The 18,125-nt window shown below is 38.4% G+C and overlaps 1 protein-coding gene across 12 annotated transcripts in view; it reads left to right on the top strand.

The window, feature by feature from the left end:
* Positions 1-18,125, top strand: part of WNK1 (WNK lysine deficient protein kinase 1) — a 104,729-nt gene that overhangs the window by 19,909 nt on the left and 66,695 nt on the right. For all 12 annotated transcript variants that reach the window (XM_035345567.1, XM_035345586.1, XM_035345608.1 and 9 more), the window contains exon 2: positions 13,705-13,877. In XM_035345567.1, the coding sequence (XP_035201458.1) occupies positions 13,705-13,877 (173 nt within the window). The remainder of the gene's footprint in view (positions 1-13,704; positions 13,878-18,125) is intronic.

Genomic DNA, 18,125 nt, shown 5'->3' on the forward strand with positions numbered 1-18,125 from the left:
AATTGGATCCCCAAGGGACTGCTTCACATCTCTTCTACATTGGAAGTACTAATGTCTCTGTTTGGATCAGATCCATCCTGTGGAGAGGTTTTTATATTGTCGTGGCATCTCATGGAAGAAAAAATACAAATCTACCTGAAACTGCTTCAGAAAGAATTGGTGAGGTTCTCATTAATATCTCTAGATATTAAGCATTCTAACACCAGCAGTTTTGATTAGAAACTTCATCTTGGCATTTGGGTCATTTCTGAGTTGATTGAAGAAAATGTGGAAAACGGCAACAGGGGATGGGCAAAGGAACTGGTTCTGGGGTGCTTCCAGACTGTTGCTTATGTGGATTTCTTCTTGCTTTTACTCACATTCCATTGCCCAGTAGTTGGACGGAAGGCTTTTATCCTGGATATTAATATCGCTGCTCTGTAAGATACCTCTCCTGAGATCCATCCAGATCCTCTTTCTGCCTGTGTTAAAAACGGTCTTGTGTAGCCTTGGTTGTCTCAAGAGGGGAAGAATAATCCTTTCTAGCAAGAGTAAGCCTGTGTACTTGTTAAAGTGGTAACTGTTAGACTTGACTAAAAACCAGCTCTGAGTGTCTAGTGTCTTTATGACACTCTGTAGCTCATTAAAATTGCTTTCCTGGGATGTTGCAAGGGGTGGTGAAATAGAGCAAGGAATTTAATTTAAACAAAAATACGAGATGCCTCAAATCCACTTAACTTCTCGTACCCACAGAAATGTAGTTATTGCCACTGGAGCAAGGGATGCAGTACCAGAACACTTGTGCAGCTTTTCTGAAAAACCACTTCTATTTGAATTCCTACTTCTGTGGCTTCTTGTGTATGCAGACTTGCTGAACACAGGAATGTCTTTTAGATGGAGCCGTAGTGCTAAAAATGTTTCCAGATAACTTTCTGGCTAAGGGAACCTTTTCAGTGTTAACATGGTTATCACTTTGGTGTACGATGCACAGAACATCAGATATTTCAGTATATGGAAAGAGTAAAGCTTTAACTGTTTGTGGGATGATGGTCATGATACAATTAATGTTGGACTGTTTGGGGGATGATGCTCTTCAGTTCACAACCACAATTAATGTTGAACTGCAGGTAGAGTTCATGCCTCAGTGTGACAAAATAGGAGGTACATTGAAAACAAGGAAACATTTTTACAGATTGTGATGCTCTGTTTAAGGTAGACCCTTTGGACCATGGTATCCACGGATCTTAGAGTTCTACTTTGACATTCGTTCAGTGTAGCTGTGCAAACAATTGAAATAATGGCACCAGACCAAGGACAGTATTTAACTAAAGCACAATGTAATGATGAACAGACTTTTTGGATAAGCTGTAAAAATTTGAATAGCTGATTCATAGTTTAGGTTGTAGCAAGTATCTGAGGTCTTCTAGGTCATGTTTGACCTTCTAGCAATGCAGGACGTTCCCAGTAGCGTTCTTCAGAGAAAGTTTGAAACAGAATAGCACTGCCAATGATGGTAGTACCACATACATTCTCCAAATGCTAAGAAGAATTCTGAATATTCATCCTAAACCTCCTCTATTATTTTTCACTAGCTGTCTACCTTGGATCACTTTGGAGATTACTCTGTTGATAATCTTTCATCTCAACTCTTTTACAGTACCACATTTTAGTTGTTGAAGCCCTTTTCTGGAGGTTAATCCAATGCTTAATTTTTTTCAACTTATTTTAGTCCTTTTATGCCCAAGGTATGCATATTATTATCTTTGATTTGATGTTCTGCAAACAGTCACTGCTTTTATGTATTGTATCTTGAATTGCTTTAGAGGATACAAGGTGACTGCTCTGTCCAGCTGCATTTCAATTACATTGTTTTCTTTTGTAATTTATCTCACTATAAAGTAATTCAGGGTTGCACTGTAAAGCCAGCTCTGTTTATGGATACTTAGTGTGCTTGACCATGCCAGTATTTGTAGTTATTCTTCTACTACTTTCCCACTGCTAAACATTTGAGTGTTTCCTATCTCCTAGCTCAATGTTGCGCATTTTCCTTCCTCTATGAGAGGTGAAGAGCGTATTTTTAAATTTATATTTGATATTATATTTGATAATGTTTAAATTTATATTTGATATTGATTGTCAGTTGTAAACACAGGTGTCTCATGTATATGGTATCATCACAAGAGTCTAGTAAACATGTGAGTGATGGAAGAACATGATTTCCTGTCTTCCTGATAGGTATCCATGGAAGACTTATTACTGCTCTCTTTTATGAGCAGGTTAAGAGGAAGATGGGCATTAAGGTAGATCATAGGGAGACTACATTATTGTTGCATTTTTATTATTTTTATTAAAAGATAATGCTTCTCCAGTTCATTTTAGGACTTTGATGTTTGTGTCATACTAGCACTAATACTAGCACGTAAGCAAATTACTTCTAAGACCTCATCTAGAATGCAAATTTTGGTCACCTCATAAAACTCTCCGTTGGTGGGATTCTTTAACCTTTCCCTACACGAGATCCCTTTTTGATTTCATCTGCCTTAGAAGGGCACAGAAAAACTTGCAGTTACTTGGGGGAAGTTGTGATGAATCCGGGAGGAACACTGAAATGGAGATCTAATACTGAATGAAAGATCTCTCTCATGGAGTTTTCTAACTATTATGTCAGGATTTTCTTCTGGCTGCCAGTACTTGACTTCATATGTCATCCTGATGTGTCATAACTGATAATCCCCAATTTTGTCAAGTAATTGAAGTACTCACTTTGGATGCATTTGCAGAAGAAACAGCAAAGGTAGGAAGATATAATTAGGCTGCATATGCAGGGTATATACCTATGTTGTATATAAACAACATATTGAAGCTAATGTGCATTTTTGGCTCATGTGAGTTAATTTTATGACTGGAAGAACATGGGCAGGCCCGTAGGGAAAGTTGCTTAAATGCTTGAGCCAGTTTAAGTTTGTCACCTCTGGTTTTATGCTGGGATTTTTGTAAGGGAACTAGTCAGTGGCACGGGAATGTTACTAGTTTGTGTGTGTGTCCATCTTTGCTGATCTTTTGTAGTTTTGAGTGTTGCTTATAAATCTTGGGAGCCATCTTTACACTTCTGTATCATTTCCACCCAATGTATCAGTGCAGCTTGTCAACATATAGAAAAATTAAGACAGATAACTCTTCCCATATTTATTGTCCAGTAGTTTTGTGAAATACTTAGGATGAAGAATTGTAGTATGTTTTCAATTCTCTAAATTGATTGGCCTCCATCGGAACTGGTTAAGGGTTCACCCTACCATTCTAGGCTTTCGCCTACTCATAAAGGATTCTTATGGTCATACAGAAATATGTGAAATGAAAATAGTGACAGTTGCTCTTTTGGTACTGTGAGTTAATAGATGAGTAAGGTAAACAGAATGGGTTACACTGGAGGCTTTTTTCTTGCAGTATTGTCGCCCCCCCCTAAATAGAGAGTTAGGTTTTCATAGTAAAACTAAACTGAGGTGATTGAATGTAACTTTCCTCTCTCTAACAAAGCAATCGTTTTAGCACAAAATGAGAATTGACAAGAGCTCCAAAAGTCTTAATGAGCCATCTGAGCCAAGTGATAAGATGGTCCAGCTTGTTAATAGCTCATCAAGAATTCAGTTCAGCTAGCACTTCAACTCCTTAATAAGCTATATATATTAGACATAAGCCTTATTGTGAGCTGATAGCAGATAGCAAACTTACCCCTTTATCTTCCATGGAACAAATAGAAATGTTAAAGTGAAAATAGAGTTCTCTGTTCTAGTACTGATTATTTCTGTGTAGCACAGCATTTTGATTACTGTCCCTTATGTTCATCCTTTAAGACTGAACAAATTGACTAAAACTTTCAGCACTTTTTCTTCCAGACTTCTGTGTAAGGAAACACAAATGCTGCCTAGAGAAACCCTAGAATAGAAATGACTGAAGCCTAAACAGTTGCTCGCCATTTTTAGACCACATTTTCAATGACCTGAGAGATTCCAGAGAAGGTCATGCCTAAGCTGTAGGTTTCATATCTGCTGTTTTATTTTTCTCTCCTATTGGTTGTGAAGAGAGCGAAGGAAAAATACATAATTGACTTGATAAAGTTTGAATATAGTCTATAGTTTTCTGAAGCTACTGTGTATTTGTCATAGCTATATTCTGCACTGTGAAGAGTGCAAGTTAAATAATTGAGATTTCCTGAAGGAAACTGGGGGATTAGGCAGTATATTAATTCGTTGTACTCATTATTTTCTGCAAAAGTAGAATTTGGTTCTTGGATCAGTTCCTCAACCCAGCCTACTTACTTTGCCTGTAAACATTCATGCTGGCAAGATAAAGAGGGGAGACGAGTAACATAGATTTGTATTAATGTATATTTACACATGGGGCAGTTCTGAAGCAACCTCACAGGTGGTGTGATTTTTATTTTTATTTTTACTGGGAAAAGGTAGGTGCTTTACTGCCTGGTCATGCCCATGCTTCTTAAAATTTAAGTGGAAAGCTAAGAAATCAGACAGTGTCCATATATTGGAATCCTGTCAGCTAGCCCGGTTCTAGCTCTTTTGGAGCTGTATAGGTTCTTTTCTCTGGCAGTATCTTTTCTGGAGAGACCTGGGATGTATCTGGTTGTCCCAGTCTTCAAGCAGCATGCTTGCTTCTGTCTGTCTCCAGTGAGAGTGGTATAGAAGTGCACTAGTGTACCATCTTCGGCACTGCTAGAAGTAAAAATTCCTCCCAGTCTGCTGTCCCAAAAGATAAACTCTGGGAGCAGTGTTGCATTTTTTCTGTCACCGTACATGAAGAGGAAACATTCCAAACTGCTGCTGCTCTGCAGAGGGGCAAAAGTTTGTTTTCTGCTGCTGTTCCTGATGCACGTTCTATTTACATGCTCCTTATCTTCTGATTCCACTTCTGCTGTTTGTTCAGTGTGAGGAAGTGAGGCAGAATGACTTCATATCTACCTGAGTCAGTGAGATCAGCTCTGATGCAGCGTTCCTTTGTTTAAGCTCTTTGTTTTTGCATGATGCAGTTATTCCTGTACTGACTGCTTCCTGTACAGCAATAGCTGTATTAGAACTAGACCTGTTCTGAGTGTCTTTGTGAAAGCCAACTTTCTTCTTTCTAGCTAAAGACTTGGAAGAAGCTTATAATTGTGACTAGTTACAGGTCAGTTGTGTTTAACAATGCGAGAACTTGGTCATATTAATAGGTCATTATTAATAGGTCAGTATGAATGCCTTGTTATCAGGAACAGTGAGGATGGCTCTTCAAGCATAGGTCAAGTCTATGACATTGCTGCCACCAGGTGTCTTAGATGCTGCTTCTGTTCCTGCTGGCACGGGTGCTGCATATACGAAAGTGAGAGGAATATAATTATTGGTGGTGTTTTCCCTGCTTTCCCCCATGCTGATGAATCATAGCTTCATCAAAACTAACAAGCAGTTGCAGGAAAAATGGGGAGCAGTGCTAGTATCTTTAAATGATATATGTAGGCTTCGGTTCTGGATACTCCCTCTTTAATGTTAAGATGAAGTTGTATTTCTTATCTTCTGAAGCTTCAGCATCACCTCTTTCAAAAATGTATAATTGACTTCAGACTAAATCCTTTTAGTGACAGCAATATATTTTTTTGTGTGCATAATATTGCTAGTTCTGACACAAACATTAAAAAAAACACACAATACAACACCCTTTATTCTGTCTTCCAGTACAAAGTAAAAAGCTACCAGTGCTTTCAGTAAATTACCAGACTATTTCAAATCTAGCTCTGGATTTTTATAGGATTTGTTGCCATAAAGCTTAGTCAACAGGAAAAATAATTCTCTTCCAAGAGAGAATTGGGAGCTCTCCTCCAAGTCATACATTTTCGTATTCAGTGTTAGCAGAAAAGGTCAGTTGTGCAAAGATACATGGAAGTACCTCCAAGTTGCAGACAGCTTCTGACCTCCGTGGTCAACCTTTTGCCAGTTTTATGTGTGTTCGTGTTATTTTTTTTCTTGTGTGGTGTGTTTTTTTTATGAATGGAGGAACCCTATTGACTCAAGTCCCAAATCAGTAATCACCTCGGAAATACAAATAAACAAGGAAAGCCCAGAGTTTTTTTTACTGATCTACTTTCTCCATCTGGTCACCAGAACAGTTAAACTCTCACGAGAAGTTTGTCTAAATTTTGACTGATGAAGGTTTGTCTGCTCCCTTTTTGATTATTGAATTGCATTTGCCTCCTCTTCCACCCCCAATCAGTTTACCCAAGTATCATCTCTGTCAAGATATGTGTACGGTTTCTTGAATTCTGCCCTTTGGGTAGCAGCACTAAACTTGCACATTTTTGCTGTATTGCTTCTCTCTATTGATTATAAGAGGAAGTCTGCTGTGCTATTCTGACTTGTGCATTGAAATGCTAGAAATGGAAATGCAAAAGATAACCTATACATTACATTCTTTTCACCAGAAAACCATAAAACTTAGCGTGAGTAATCCCCTGACCTTTCACTTAGGATGATGACTTGTGTATTTGCCTGAAATTTAGAGCATTTTTGAATACTTTACTTGAGTAGGGAGAAGTCTACATAAAACTATTTACCCGTAATCATAAAGTTTAAAAGGTGTAGTAGATAACTGTTTTAACCATCCTCCTTTCCACTGTGTTAAATATGTACATTCTATTTTAGTGTTAGGATTATTTACATGCTCACTTAAACTGTCTGTAGTATATAAAGTTGGATCTTCTTGTGGAGACTTGCCAAGCAGGGACATGAAATGGTACTTACAGCAAGTGTTAACTTGGCGTTGCCTTTCATTCTGCAGCCTATCCCAGGAACTTCGCCTTCAGTCTTCAGATTAAGATGAGAATGAGAAGGAAGGGGACTGAAAATTGCTGGTTGTTAGCATCCAGAATACAGGAGTACTGAATTCCTCAGATTTACTCACTTATTAACTAATCCTCTGTATTGATATGACTGCCTGCTTTTCTGCCATTACAAGTCTTTGTTTTGGGACTTGCAGCCTAATATCAAGAAGAAGGTGTTCTTCCCTTCCAGCAAACCACGTGACTTCATGCAGGCACAGAGATTGGTCTTGGTTTCTAATTTCTGTAAGTGTGGACAAGGAAGCAACACTGAAGTAGCAAGCAAACCCTTTCTTTCAAAAACCTTTCCAGAAATCTTTGCAGAGATGTTTCTGGGGATGAATGGCCTGGGTTGTTGAAGGGATAGCTTAGGAGTTTTATGTTTGGGAGATGCCTAGCCTTCTGAAATCAAAGAGAATTTTAGATGTTGCTTTGTGGCAAGGAAGCCTGACTCTTTTCTTTTGTCTGTTTTTGGCAAGTAGCTTTTTGGTTTATTTTTTCTTTTTCTTAGCTTATCTTTTGGCTAATGTATTTATACGTTTTGGCAGAAAGAACATTTGATTTATCTAAAGAACAACCAGTGTGTATAATAAGACAGTCTGTTTTTAATAAATTATTCCATGTGTGTGGAGTGCAGTCTGGAAGCACTGAGAGCTGTGTTCTGGCAATTCTTGATAGAGTGACTTCTTGTATGTTGTGTTGGGGTATCCAAATGTGGCACTCATTGTCCTCATTAGCCACAGTTTTAATATATTGCTTTTCTGAATGCTTCATCCAGCAACTGACAACCTTGGCACTAATGGTCTTCCCCCGTGTGCCCAGAGCCCCCAAACTGTTATGAAACTCAAATTTTGGAAGCAACCCCTACTATCTTATATGGCAGAGACTTGCCTGTGAAAGGCTAGAGTATTCGAAGGTAGGAGAGCTGTACAAAGAAGCAGGAGCTGCCTGAACAGCGAATGGTTTGCAGACCTGATTCCTAACTCCGTGGTTAGCTAAAGATTTATGTAACTCTGTAAACATCGTATTATACAATTAAGCTTCCAAACAGGGTGCTCAAATGCTCTGAACATTTGAGAAACTGTATGCCAAACAACAAAAACCCCCTCTTGCATACTTTTACAACGGCAGATGCTCAGCTGCATTTAATCTGTTCTTTGTGTTCAGAGGTTTGTAGGAAGGTATATTGGTGGAAGGATATGTGGAGATCCTTAATTAATTTTCATGTCTGTTGCTGTGCAGAGATGCATTTTAAACAGTATCTCCCCCCCTTCCTTTTTCTTTCTCATGTTCTACCCTAGTCTTTTAACATTAGTCTAAAGTGGTTTGTGTTGACACAGAAAAGTAGATGCAGTTCTTGTGCAGTCAGAATTCCATTTCTAGGTAGGAACTGCATAATGCTGGACAATTTTTAAGCTCAGTGGATTCTTTGTTGATATTTTGTTAATCTATCTTAATGGTCACTGTACTCATTTTTCCTCTTAACTGCTAGATTTTTTCAGGATGAGAACACTGCAGCCTACAAAGCCTTGGTTCCATTAACAGCACTGAATATCAGAGCACTGTCTTGCTAGCTTCTCCTCTGATGACCCCTCATTAACCTTGCCTAAAAGGCTTGCAAAGCCTTTCTCATATGCTGCACAAATGCACACAGAAGAACATTTGTCTGTTCTGTATACTACTTCCTTTGAATAATAGGCTAGGAGCCGCAGTAACTTCCCCTCAAATTTCAGACATTTGGAAAGCTTGATAAAAATGCCGCTTGGTGTAACCTCGGCAGAGCTGGATATTTCACCTTGGTTGTGATTCAGTGTATCTGTAATTCAACAATGCGTTGAAAGCTGACATGACTGTACATTGTCAGAGCACATCACTTGAAGAAGAATTTCTTACTAATTTGTCTGGTGCTTTCTAGCACATCTCTCCAAGATAAAAATCTAGACAGTGCTGCTCTAGAGTAGTTTTAAAAATAACACGGACAAAACCCAAAACCAACCAAAGCCCACTACCTGTGTGAGCAGTATAACAATGCAGAATTTCTGGATCTAGTGGCATGACGTGCAGAAAGCTAGCAAAACCTGTCTGTAGTAGGTGAAGTGCTCGGTCTGTTTCCTCTGTTGGGTATCTTCCTTATACTGTGGAAGAGGGAGCAGCTCTTTGAGTTCCTTAGCAGAGTACAATTAACTTTTAAGATGTATAGCATGAGCAGAGAGTAGATCTAGTTCCTGCCATGTGGAGTGTTTCTCTCGTCCACTTGCTTGGTCTCCTGTGCCCAAGTGCTGGAGAGCAGGTTGTTATGTCTTTAGTGCTTACCTGTGTCCATTTAAGGCCTGTTGAGTGTGTCAATTCTTTCTGTAATATCAAGTAGGGTTGCTCATAGTTAGCAAAAATGGACGTTGGGGCAAGACAGAGGGCGAGACCCTTACTTGAGCTCGCTGTGAGCAGAGTCGGCTGGCTGGAGCGGAGCAAGGTGTCTCCTGAAGGCAGCTTCAGGTGTGCTGTGCAGGTAGGTGCGCTTACTTGTCACCGTGTTTCTGGGACAACTCTGAGAAGTTCTGCAGGAAGTTGGTATGTGAGCAACCCAGCTGAAATGTAAGATTAATTTAGGTGTCAGAAATGTATTTCCTTTCCTCGTTCAGAAAGATGCTGAATAGATATGGAGCTTTGGCTGAAAAAAGTCACCAAGGGAATATAGAGAACTTTGCTGATGTGCCTCACTTTCTGTGGCTTGGCAAACCAGTTAATCTATGTGGGGGAGTGTTAAGTTCTGTGTCTGTTTTTCTCTCTTCCTCTTCCTTTATATAAGGTACCTAGGCACAGGGATAGAAAGCAGGTAGTAGCAGTTCTAATTCACGCTCCTCCAGATGGAATAACTGGTTCATCACGAATGGCCAAGATTCCTGTCTTATGTAGAATAATGTAAGTACCGCTGATAGCTGTTTCCTGACCAAAAGAAGTCAGAGGGAAGTACGTGGATAAATGAAAACTGCCGAGGAAAGGTTATTGAATGGTACCGAGCCAAACAATTGTTTCACTTACTGCCTCTCTCTATTCAGGCCCCTGGCACTGCAGAGCCGGGGGTCACGTGCTGGGAAGCCTTGCTGTTTGTCCTGGCTTGTCAAAACAATTTAATGTAGGTGGAAAGGAATGAATGAAATGAACAGAGTGGGCTTGATGCATCTGTTTCAGTTTGTTCGAAGGGCAGCTCAGTGATTGGGATGTGGCACTTGAGTCCTTTGGGGAAGCTATCGGTTCAGGAAGAACAATGCTGCCCAATTTATAGGATAGTTAAGTCCATTTTAGGAAGCAAGCTCTCCTCGAGTTTGACAGCTTGTATATTTTTAAATATTTGTGCTATATCGGCTCAGCACATGCTATAACTGAGATGCGAGAATGTGATTTGCTAATGTCTAGGCTTAGGAGTTTGTCTTGTCTGCCTGGGGTTGCTTCATTATATGGTAAAAAAGGAATGACTGAGGGAGGAGGGAGGGTGTCCAACATTTTTTTTTTTATTATTTTTAGTTGAAATTCCAAAACAAATTGGTCTTTAAAGGATAGGATATCTAACCATGTATTATTAGCTGTTCTTAAAATGGTTTCTTCTTTATAAATTTTCTCAGACTTAAGAAAAGCATCTTATGCCTTTCTTGTTTTGTTTCTGGCAATATAAAATGTAAGTCAAATTAGAACTGTTTACCCAATCTTATGCTTTGTGATACTGAAATGTCAAATTGTGAAATCTGTTTTTGCTTCTGGATGGAAGCAGCAAATAGATGCTGCTATGATCTTTCTATATACCTATTTAGACCTCAAGCTGCAGGGGATATAGATCTTATTTGATTCACCTTTAATACAATTTAATCAAAGGCAATAGATTACTTTAAATGATACACAATGATGCCTTTTACTGTTTCGTTAGAGGTGGAGATGTGCAACAGCCACCCTTGCCCCACTGCCTTCTTTTTGCTTAGCCTGCAGCCTAACTATTTGCAGCTTGCATTGGAAGGTAGTTTGTGCAAGTATAACCTCAGTCTGTGTATATGGATTCATTTTGTTGGTATAATTGTACATGAGGTCTAGTATTCTCTTGATTGCTAGTTTTCTTGCTTTTTCAGGTACGCTCACTGTTTTCTGCTACCTAGCTGTTCCTTTAGGGAAAGAAATAGAAATACCTGCTATGCATCAATGTAAGATCCAAGGAAACGAGGGTAGCTAAAGGCAGTATGCATACCTAGTCTTATGAAACAAGTGGCCTCTGTCCTTTTCTTACAGCTCTGTTTAATGTTAACTTTTGCTGTTGCAGTGCACTACTAAAAGGTGTGATGTTCCCTTGGTTGCAAAAACATAGCTGTTTGCTCTGGGTGGGATTTGTGTTTGTTTGCCTGTGTTTGTGTCCCAACTTGTCTGAGTTCATTAGGACACTATGACTTTCAAAGGAGTGTTGAATTAGTATATTGTCGTTGTCTGGATTTTTTTTCTTCTATTAACGCCAGCACTGGAGTGTTGAGTGTCTGCTTTAAACGTCACAGATATGTTTGCAGGAACACGATGCTACCATTAATGTGACCAGAAGAGAAATGACTCAAAATATGCGTGCCCATCAGGAGTCTGTTCATTGATAAGAGTGATTAGCACTTGTTAGTTTCTATTTGGGGCTAGTAGTACAGTGCTAGGGAAGACTGAATGAGGCCCTTAAGGGAGATCAGGCTTACGCAGGTTTAGATGAGAACTTAATGTCAAGTGTGGGCTAAAATTGGTTAGTAATGTTTGAGGTAGGTAACGTATTAGAATGCACAAAATAAAGGAATCATCCAAATGTACATCTACAGTCTAGTTTTTGGACAAACATAAATGCAAGTATTCATATTATGTAGCTAAAATTAAGTAACAAAAAAGTAATTGTTGCAGCCTTTTTTATAATTTATAAATAGTAATTGGTCTTAACAGCTATACACTGGTTTTAAAATGAAGTATGTGGATAAAGTGCAGAGGCTGAGAACACTTTGCTTCATTTCCCTTGTAAAAAATTATTATTTTATTGTAATTTTATGTTCTATTTTAAGTATTGAGTTTCTTAAGGCATGTGCATATGATCTGTTGCTTGAAGTACCTGTAGCAGCTCATTGCTTTTCTGCATCACAGCTGCTTGTAACAGCTGGGATAAATTGGTCTTGGACAGAATTTGTGCTGCTGCTTATTGTAAAGAAAGGAAAACTATTAGCAGTATAATGAAGCTCAAACAGAAGCATTCCTTCCATATTAAAAACAAAACAAAACAAAAAAAAAAACACAATGCAATCTCATCAGATGTGAATATTGAAGTATTTGCTTAGTGTTTCTGCAAACACCGTCTAGCAAAACTTATGCTTGCGCAAGGATGCTTTCTTTAGGAGAGGGGGAAGTGGTAGTGCTAATTTCTGCGCAGGGGAAGTGGTAGCACTAATTTCTGCAGAGAAAAGTAGTTTCAGGATTGAAAACTCTTGATACCTATTAATTAAATTTGTGACATGAATTTGGCATCTTCCTAAAAAAAACCCACACATAAATATATGTGATTGACAGTTATAAGCACTGTTAAGCTACTGATCTCTGAAGCAATCTCAAACCTATTGTCAGACTTTCACCTGGAAGACTCTTACACTCCTGCAAACTGGAGCTTCATCTGGAAATGAAGTAGGCTGTCCATGCCTAAAGATACTCTGTGGGCTTCTTGGAAAATGTTGATAATTTAAGTGACTAGAGGATGGTTTAGATATTAACATGGGTGAATTGTATTGAGAAAACACATTAACTGTTAACAAAGGAAAAGGAATTACAGCCTGGTGGACAACAGAAGATTGTGAGCAGTATGAGTAAACCCTGCATGCTTATACTGCCTTCTAATTGAAAAGGAAATATGAAATTGAGAGACTTAAAATTATTGCCCAGATTTGACAAAGGTCACTAGTTATTCATAAATAATTGGTAGAAGTGCTGATTGTAAAATTCTTGTCTTTAAGTGTGTCCTGAGATGTTTTGAATATGCATATGGATCCAATTCATGTCAGTTGATCAGGCCGACTGGTGTGACTATGCATTGGTAAACTGACAACACTGAAAGATCGCACTAGGCTTTTTGCAGCTTGTTCTGGAAATAGCTGGTCAGAGTCTTGAAGATACTGGATAGCCATTTGTTGGTAGATAATACAGTAATATTGTCCAGGAATGCTTTTTCATGGTTCGTCTCTGGCCAAAAGCTTGCTGTCTCTAATGTGAATTATGTCCTTGTTTTCCTTGATGGTAGATTACAGGAAACTTGCTCAATCATGAGGTCATACTTTTAATCTAAGAAAATCTAACCCAAATTCATTTGTCTACTGTAAGTGCATCCCATATGTTAGGTTTGCTGCTCTACTCCTTTCATGGAGAGTTAATACAATCTGTTACCGGTGGTCTGGATTCTACACGTGAAGGAATAACTTTATAAATATATATCTAATATGTGTATATTAGATATATATATAAATCTCTGAAATACACCTCAAATGATCCTGTTTTGCCTGTCCTTGAACACTTGAATGTTTTCGGACGTTATGTTCCCCTTCTACCTCAAGTCAGACAACCTCTTTGGAGTGTGGGAGGGAAACAGGAAGAGGAGAAAATTCACAGCCTCCCTAGTCTTACCTCTGAGAGCAATCAGACTGTAAGGAAAATTATGATTTAAACAAGCAGTAATAGAATGTCTTCTAAATAAAGTATTTAAGGGTAACTGTGAGCAAAATGGCATTTAAAAGATGCCAATTCTTGTTCATTGCCTGTACATAATTGTCATTCAGGTTGCTACTTTTCTAAGCAATAAAGCAAAGCTTTCTCTTCTTTTTCATTAGGATCGGAAACTGTCCAAGTCAGAGCGACAAAGATTTAAAGAGGAAGCTGGGATGCTAAAAGGGCTTCAGCATCCCAATATTGTCAGGTTCTATGATTCCTGGGAGTCTACAGTCAAAGGAAAAAAATGTATTGTTCTTGTGACGGAACTCATGACATCTGGAACATTGAAAACGTAAGTAAATTCAACCGTGTCAAAGCATATGATAAACATTAGCACAAAATTCGAGCACTAGAAACAGATGATAATTCAGAATAGAATTATTATTATAGAATAAGAACAAAGCCCTTTTAGTGGAAACTGAACTTCTGTAGCGAAATTCTTGTTTAAGAAGAGTCTTAGTACTGCAGGGTACAATGGGTTATTCTTCAGGTTAGCAAAATTGTCAGATTCTTCCTTGTGATATCCTAGTAAGCACATGCAGGAGAACTCTAAAATTTTTTGGTCTCTTAAAGAGAATGCTCTATTTTTACTTTTCAGACCTTTTCCCTTTCCTGTCAAGCTGCCTTCTATTTGGCGTGAGGCTTTGGATGTAAAAAGAAACAAAACCAAAACCACCCTTTTTATTTAGTTGAAAATTCGTGAAGTAGTACATGAGAAAAACCTGGAAGTATTTGCAATTTTGCCATGTAAAGTAGTTGAGTGACGCTAGATCTGTCTTTAAGTCAGTTAGACACCAGCAAATCAAACTGCTGTGAGAGCCCTCTAGTGGTGTGTAAAGCTTGGAGGGAGTTAAACAGAAATCATGCCTTTGTCTTGCACTGTACAATCTTGCAGAGATGTAAGCTTGTTCAGAAGCATCCAGTTGTCATAAATCTACTGGAATTAAAGTTGCCAGGATTTGAAATTCATATATTGTGGGTCATTGTTTTAATTTGGTGCCCATTTAAGTCTTGAAGAGGCATTCAGATCCTAAATATGTGAGCAGACTGTAGGAGCTGGAAACAATTTGCAGTCTATTTGGTTAAAATAGCCTGTGAACTTTTCGTGTTTTTTTTTGCAATGCGTATTGATAGCCACAAATGGACATGCTTAAAGCTTGAAAAAATAGTCTTGGGAGTCTGGACTGTAACTATATGGAAGTGTTTGTCTCTTGAAATAGTGCTGGAGGTTTAAAGATGTTCCAACTTTTTCTTTATCCATATGTTTGGGAAAGGCTTTTGTTTTTCTAAAGGTTGTTTAAGGTATTTCAGATAAAGTAAAGGATCAATTGCTCTATGTCCTGTACTTCAAGCAGTATAAAGGTTTTACAGCTCTGTATAGGTGCTTCTATTCACAATTACCTATTTTTATGATAGTGTATGTAATGTTGGATGTAACTTTCTTCTCTCCCTTTCTTAGCATAAGCAACATAAGACAGTAATAACAGATAGCCATAAGATAATGTTTTGATGGGAAGAAATACTTTAGATTTGCTGGCCGTGGGATTATTTTGTACTATGAATGATTAAGGTCTTTTTATCCAGAAAAAAACTTTTTCTTTTTAATTGCTATCTTTTAAATTGTAGACTTTCATTTTTTTTTTTTCTTCACAATTGTGTATTATGTTATATTTTAGTTTATTCTTGTCAACTTCACTTAAGACCTGACAGGTTAATTGTGTGAGAAATTTCTGAAACACCAAATTTAATATCGAGTGTTTCACTTACCTGTGTCATATTGTGGTTTTGCACTGTGCTCTTGTTTTAGCGTATGAAATTTGACTAAGTATTACTTCCATATATTTTCAGTATGTCTATATTATCTGCTTTTCATGGAAGTGATATCTTCCTCATTTTGAGACTAGGGACATAGCCATCATTGCCACTTCGTTTTAAAAAAATAATGAACTTAAGAAAAATGGGATGCTATCTTCAATTATTCCTCATGTTTTATTTATGTACGTAATATTGTGGAGTCATCCTTTTCAAATGCTGCCTGGGCAAATTTCTTATTTCGCACAAAGAAAAGGCCCTGAATTTCTGCATACCAATGGAAATGTTTTACAACTCAATTATTGTAAGAATTTGCTTTCTGATATTATACATTAGCATGGTATTAAAATATTGGAAAAAAAAATATTTCTTGTCCATTTTAAGTCTTAATTATGCTATTAGTGAAGACAGCAGGTTTTTTTCCTGACTTAAGTCTCAACCTCTATTTTTGTTTCCTGAGGACATGGTAGTATGTGCTTCTGATCTACTTAAAAAGAAAGTGTTATTAATCTGATAGGATACGTGCCTTCGTAACTATTTCTGCTTAGTAGGGTTTCCTCTAGCTCCTGGAGATGAGATGCTTTGATAGGTCATGAGCCTTCCTGCTTTAAAAAAAAAGAAAAGATAGAGACAGCCAAACCCTAGTTCCTGTTTTTCTCTGTTCATTGTAGTTAACTATTAGGAGTGTTCTGTGCTCAGATCAAATACCTGTCTTTAATGGACTACTACCCTGTAAAATAGCCAAGAACGAGATGAAGAGCAAGTTCAGTGGAGGGTCACCAAGACGGTCAGGGGCTGGAGTACCTACTGTGTGAGGAGGGGCTAAGAAAACCGAGTGTCTTCAGCCTGAGGATGGGGAGCCTTTGGGGGAGACCTAGAAGCAGTCTTCCAGTGCCTCTGAAGAAGTCAGAGGCTCTTTCCCTTAGTGCATGGCAGGAGGATTAGAGACAGCAGGCATACGTTGAAACAGGAGAGGTTCAGACTGGGTATAAGGAGAAAATCCTTTACACTGAGGACAGTAAGGCTGTGGAGTAGGTTGCCCCAAGAGGCTGTGCAGCCTCCATCTTTGGAGACTCTCAAGACCTGACTGGATATAACCCAAAATAACCTGTTTGACTTCTCTCTGACCCTGCATGGAAAGGGAACTTAGACCAGAGACCTCCCGAGGTCTCTTCTAACCTGAATTACCATATAATGTTAGGAAAATTGAAAACATGCTGGCTAATATGGCTGTCCGTGTACTTTTAAGTATTTATACATTTCCATTTTGAAATGCTTTCTGCCTTAAGTGACATGTGCCTTAGTTCATGACAGTGTTATGGAAAAATTATAGCAACACTGCAGGATGCTGGGTGATGGTTGGACCCAGGTCCTTTAAGAGTGAGAAGCTGGCAGTAGACTAGCATATTTGAAACCAAGAATGTAATTAGGGATTCCAGATGCTGAACTGAAGTGCCCCTACCATGTGATCTTTGGAACAGGCTCAAGAGAGATGAATGAGGATTGTGTCAATAGCAAGAATTCAAGTGGTAGCTGATGTGATCCAGGACCTCCTTCAGCTTGTCTCTTTCCTTGGCTTGGCTTTTCCCCTCTCCGTCTTTACATTCTGTTTTGAGACTCCTTCTGGAACAAGGTCCTGATTGCTTTTACAGTTCTGTTTTCACAGCAAAATTATTGCTCGCAACTTACTTTCCAGATCTCCCTTTGAACCAGAGAAGTTAAAGTAACAAGGATTTACATATTGAGTTTTTTTGTTGGCATTGATTCACGTAATTTTATCAAGATTTATTCTTCTGATTAAGTGGATATGCAGAAGAGACTGAACACTGCCATGGAATAATTGAGCCTGACTTGGTTTTAAGAATATATCTGCTGAATTCCGTCCTGGTCATGGAATTTACCTCCAGTCTTGTGGCAGTGTAAAACTGGTCAGACTTAACTGAGTAACATTGGCTACATAAGAATAAAGTTATTGCTGTATGCAGCATACTATTTCGACAGCTCCTTTGCTAAATGTATTTCAGCCTGTATTTTTTAAAAAGGAGAAAGAAAGGAACTCTTCACTTTAAACTCTTCTACCTGGAGAGGGATAGTGAGACTACACAGCTGGAAAACACTTGAATATTGTCATAGGTTGTTCACCTTGTGGCATCTCTAATCTGTTGGAGTCAAAGAGTAGGATAAGATCACACTCTTCTGTCTCAAGGATTGGAAAAGATTTTTTGAATCTTCTAACATGGATTTTAGAAAGCAGCAATGTTAGAACAGTTAAGGCTGTTAGAACAGTTAAGGAATGCTGACATTATGTATGAACTCTTTCCCATCAATTCTTTGGCATAACATTTTAAAAGATTTTTTCTCATGTTCATATCTGTCCATAGTTTTGAAATAGCAACTGCTCAGATTCCGGTGATCACATCTCATGTGGAATAGCACCAAGGAGGTGATCTCTGAGAGTTTCTGATTTGCTTAGCCACTCATCAAGTAAATTTGAAATAGATTTAAAGTATAATCTGGGGTCCTTGATCAGAAAGTTTGGACTAATACTGATAACTGAGATACAGTGACTTCATAGTTCTTGCACAGTTTGCAACAGCTCTGTACTTGGTTGTTCTTTGTTAGCATCTTTGGCTCTACTGCCCCTGCCCCGTGTTTCATCAAGGAAAAGGTTCTAACTGTTTATAGTGGTTAAGTGGTAAGTGGTTACAGGATGAAAAGTAGGGGGAAA

Source organism: Oxyura jamaicensis, chromosome 1 (assembly GCF_011077185.1).
Source record: "Oxyura jamaicensis isolate SHBP4307 breed ruddy duck chromosome 1, BPBGC_Ojam_1.0, whole genome shotgun sequence".
NCBI lineage: Eukaryota > Metazoa > Chordata > Aves > Anseriformes > Anatidae > Oxyura > Oxyura jamaicensis.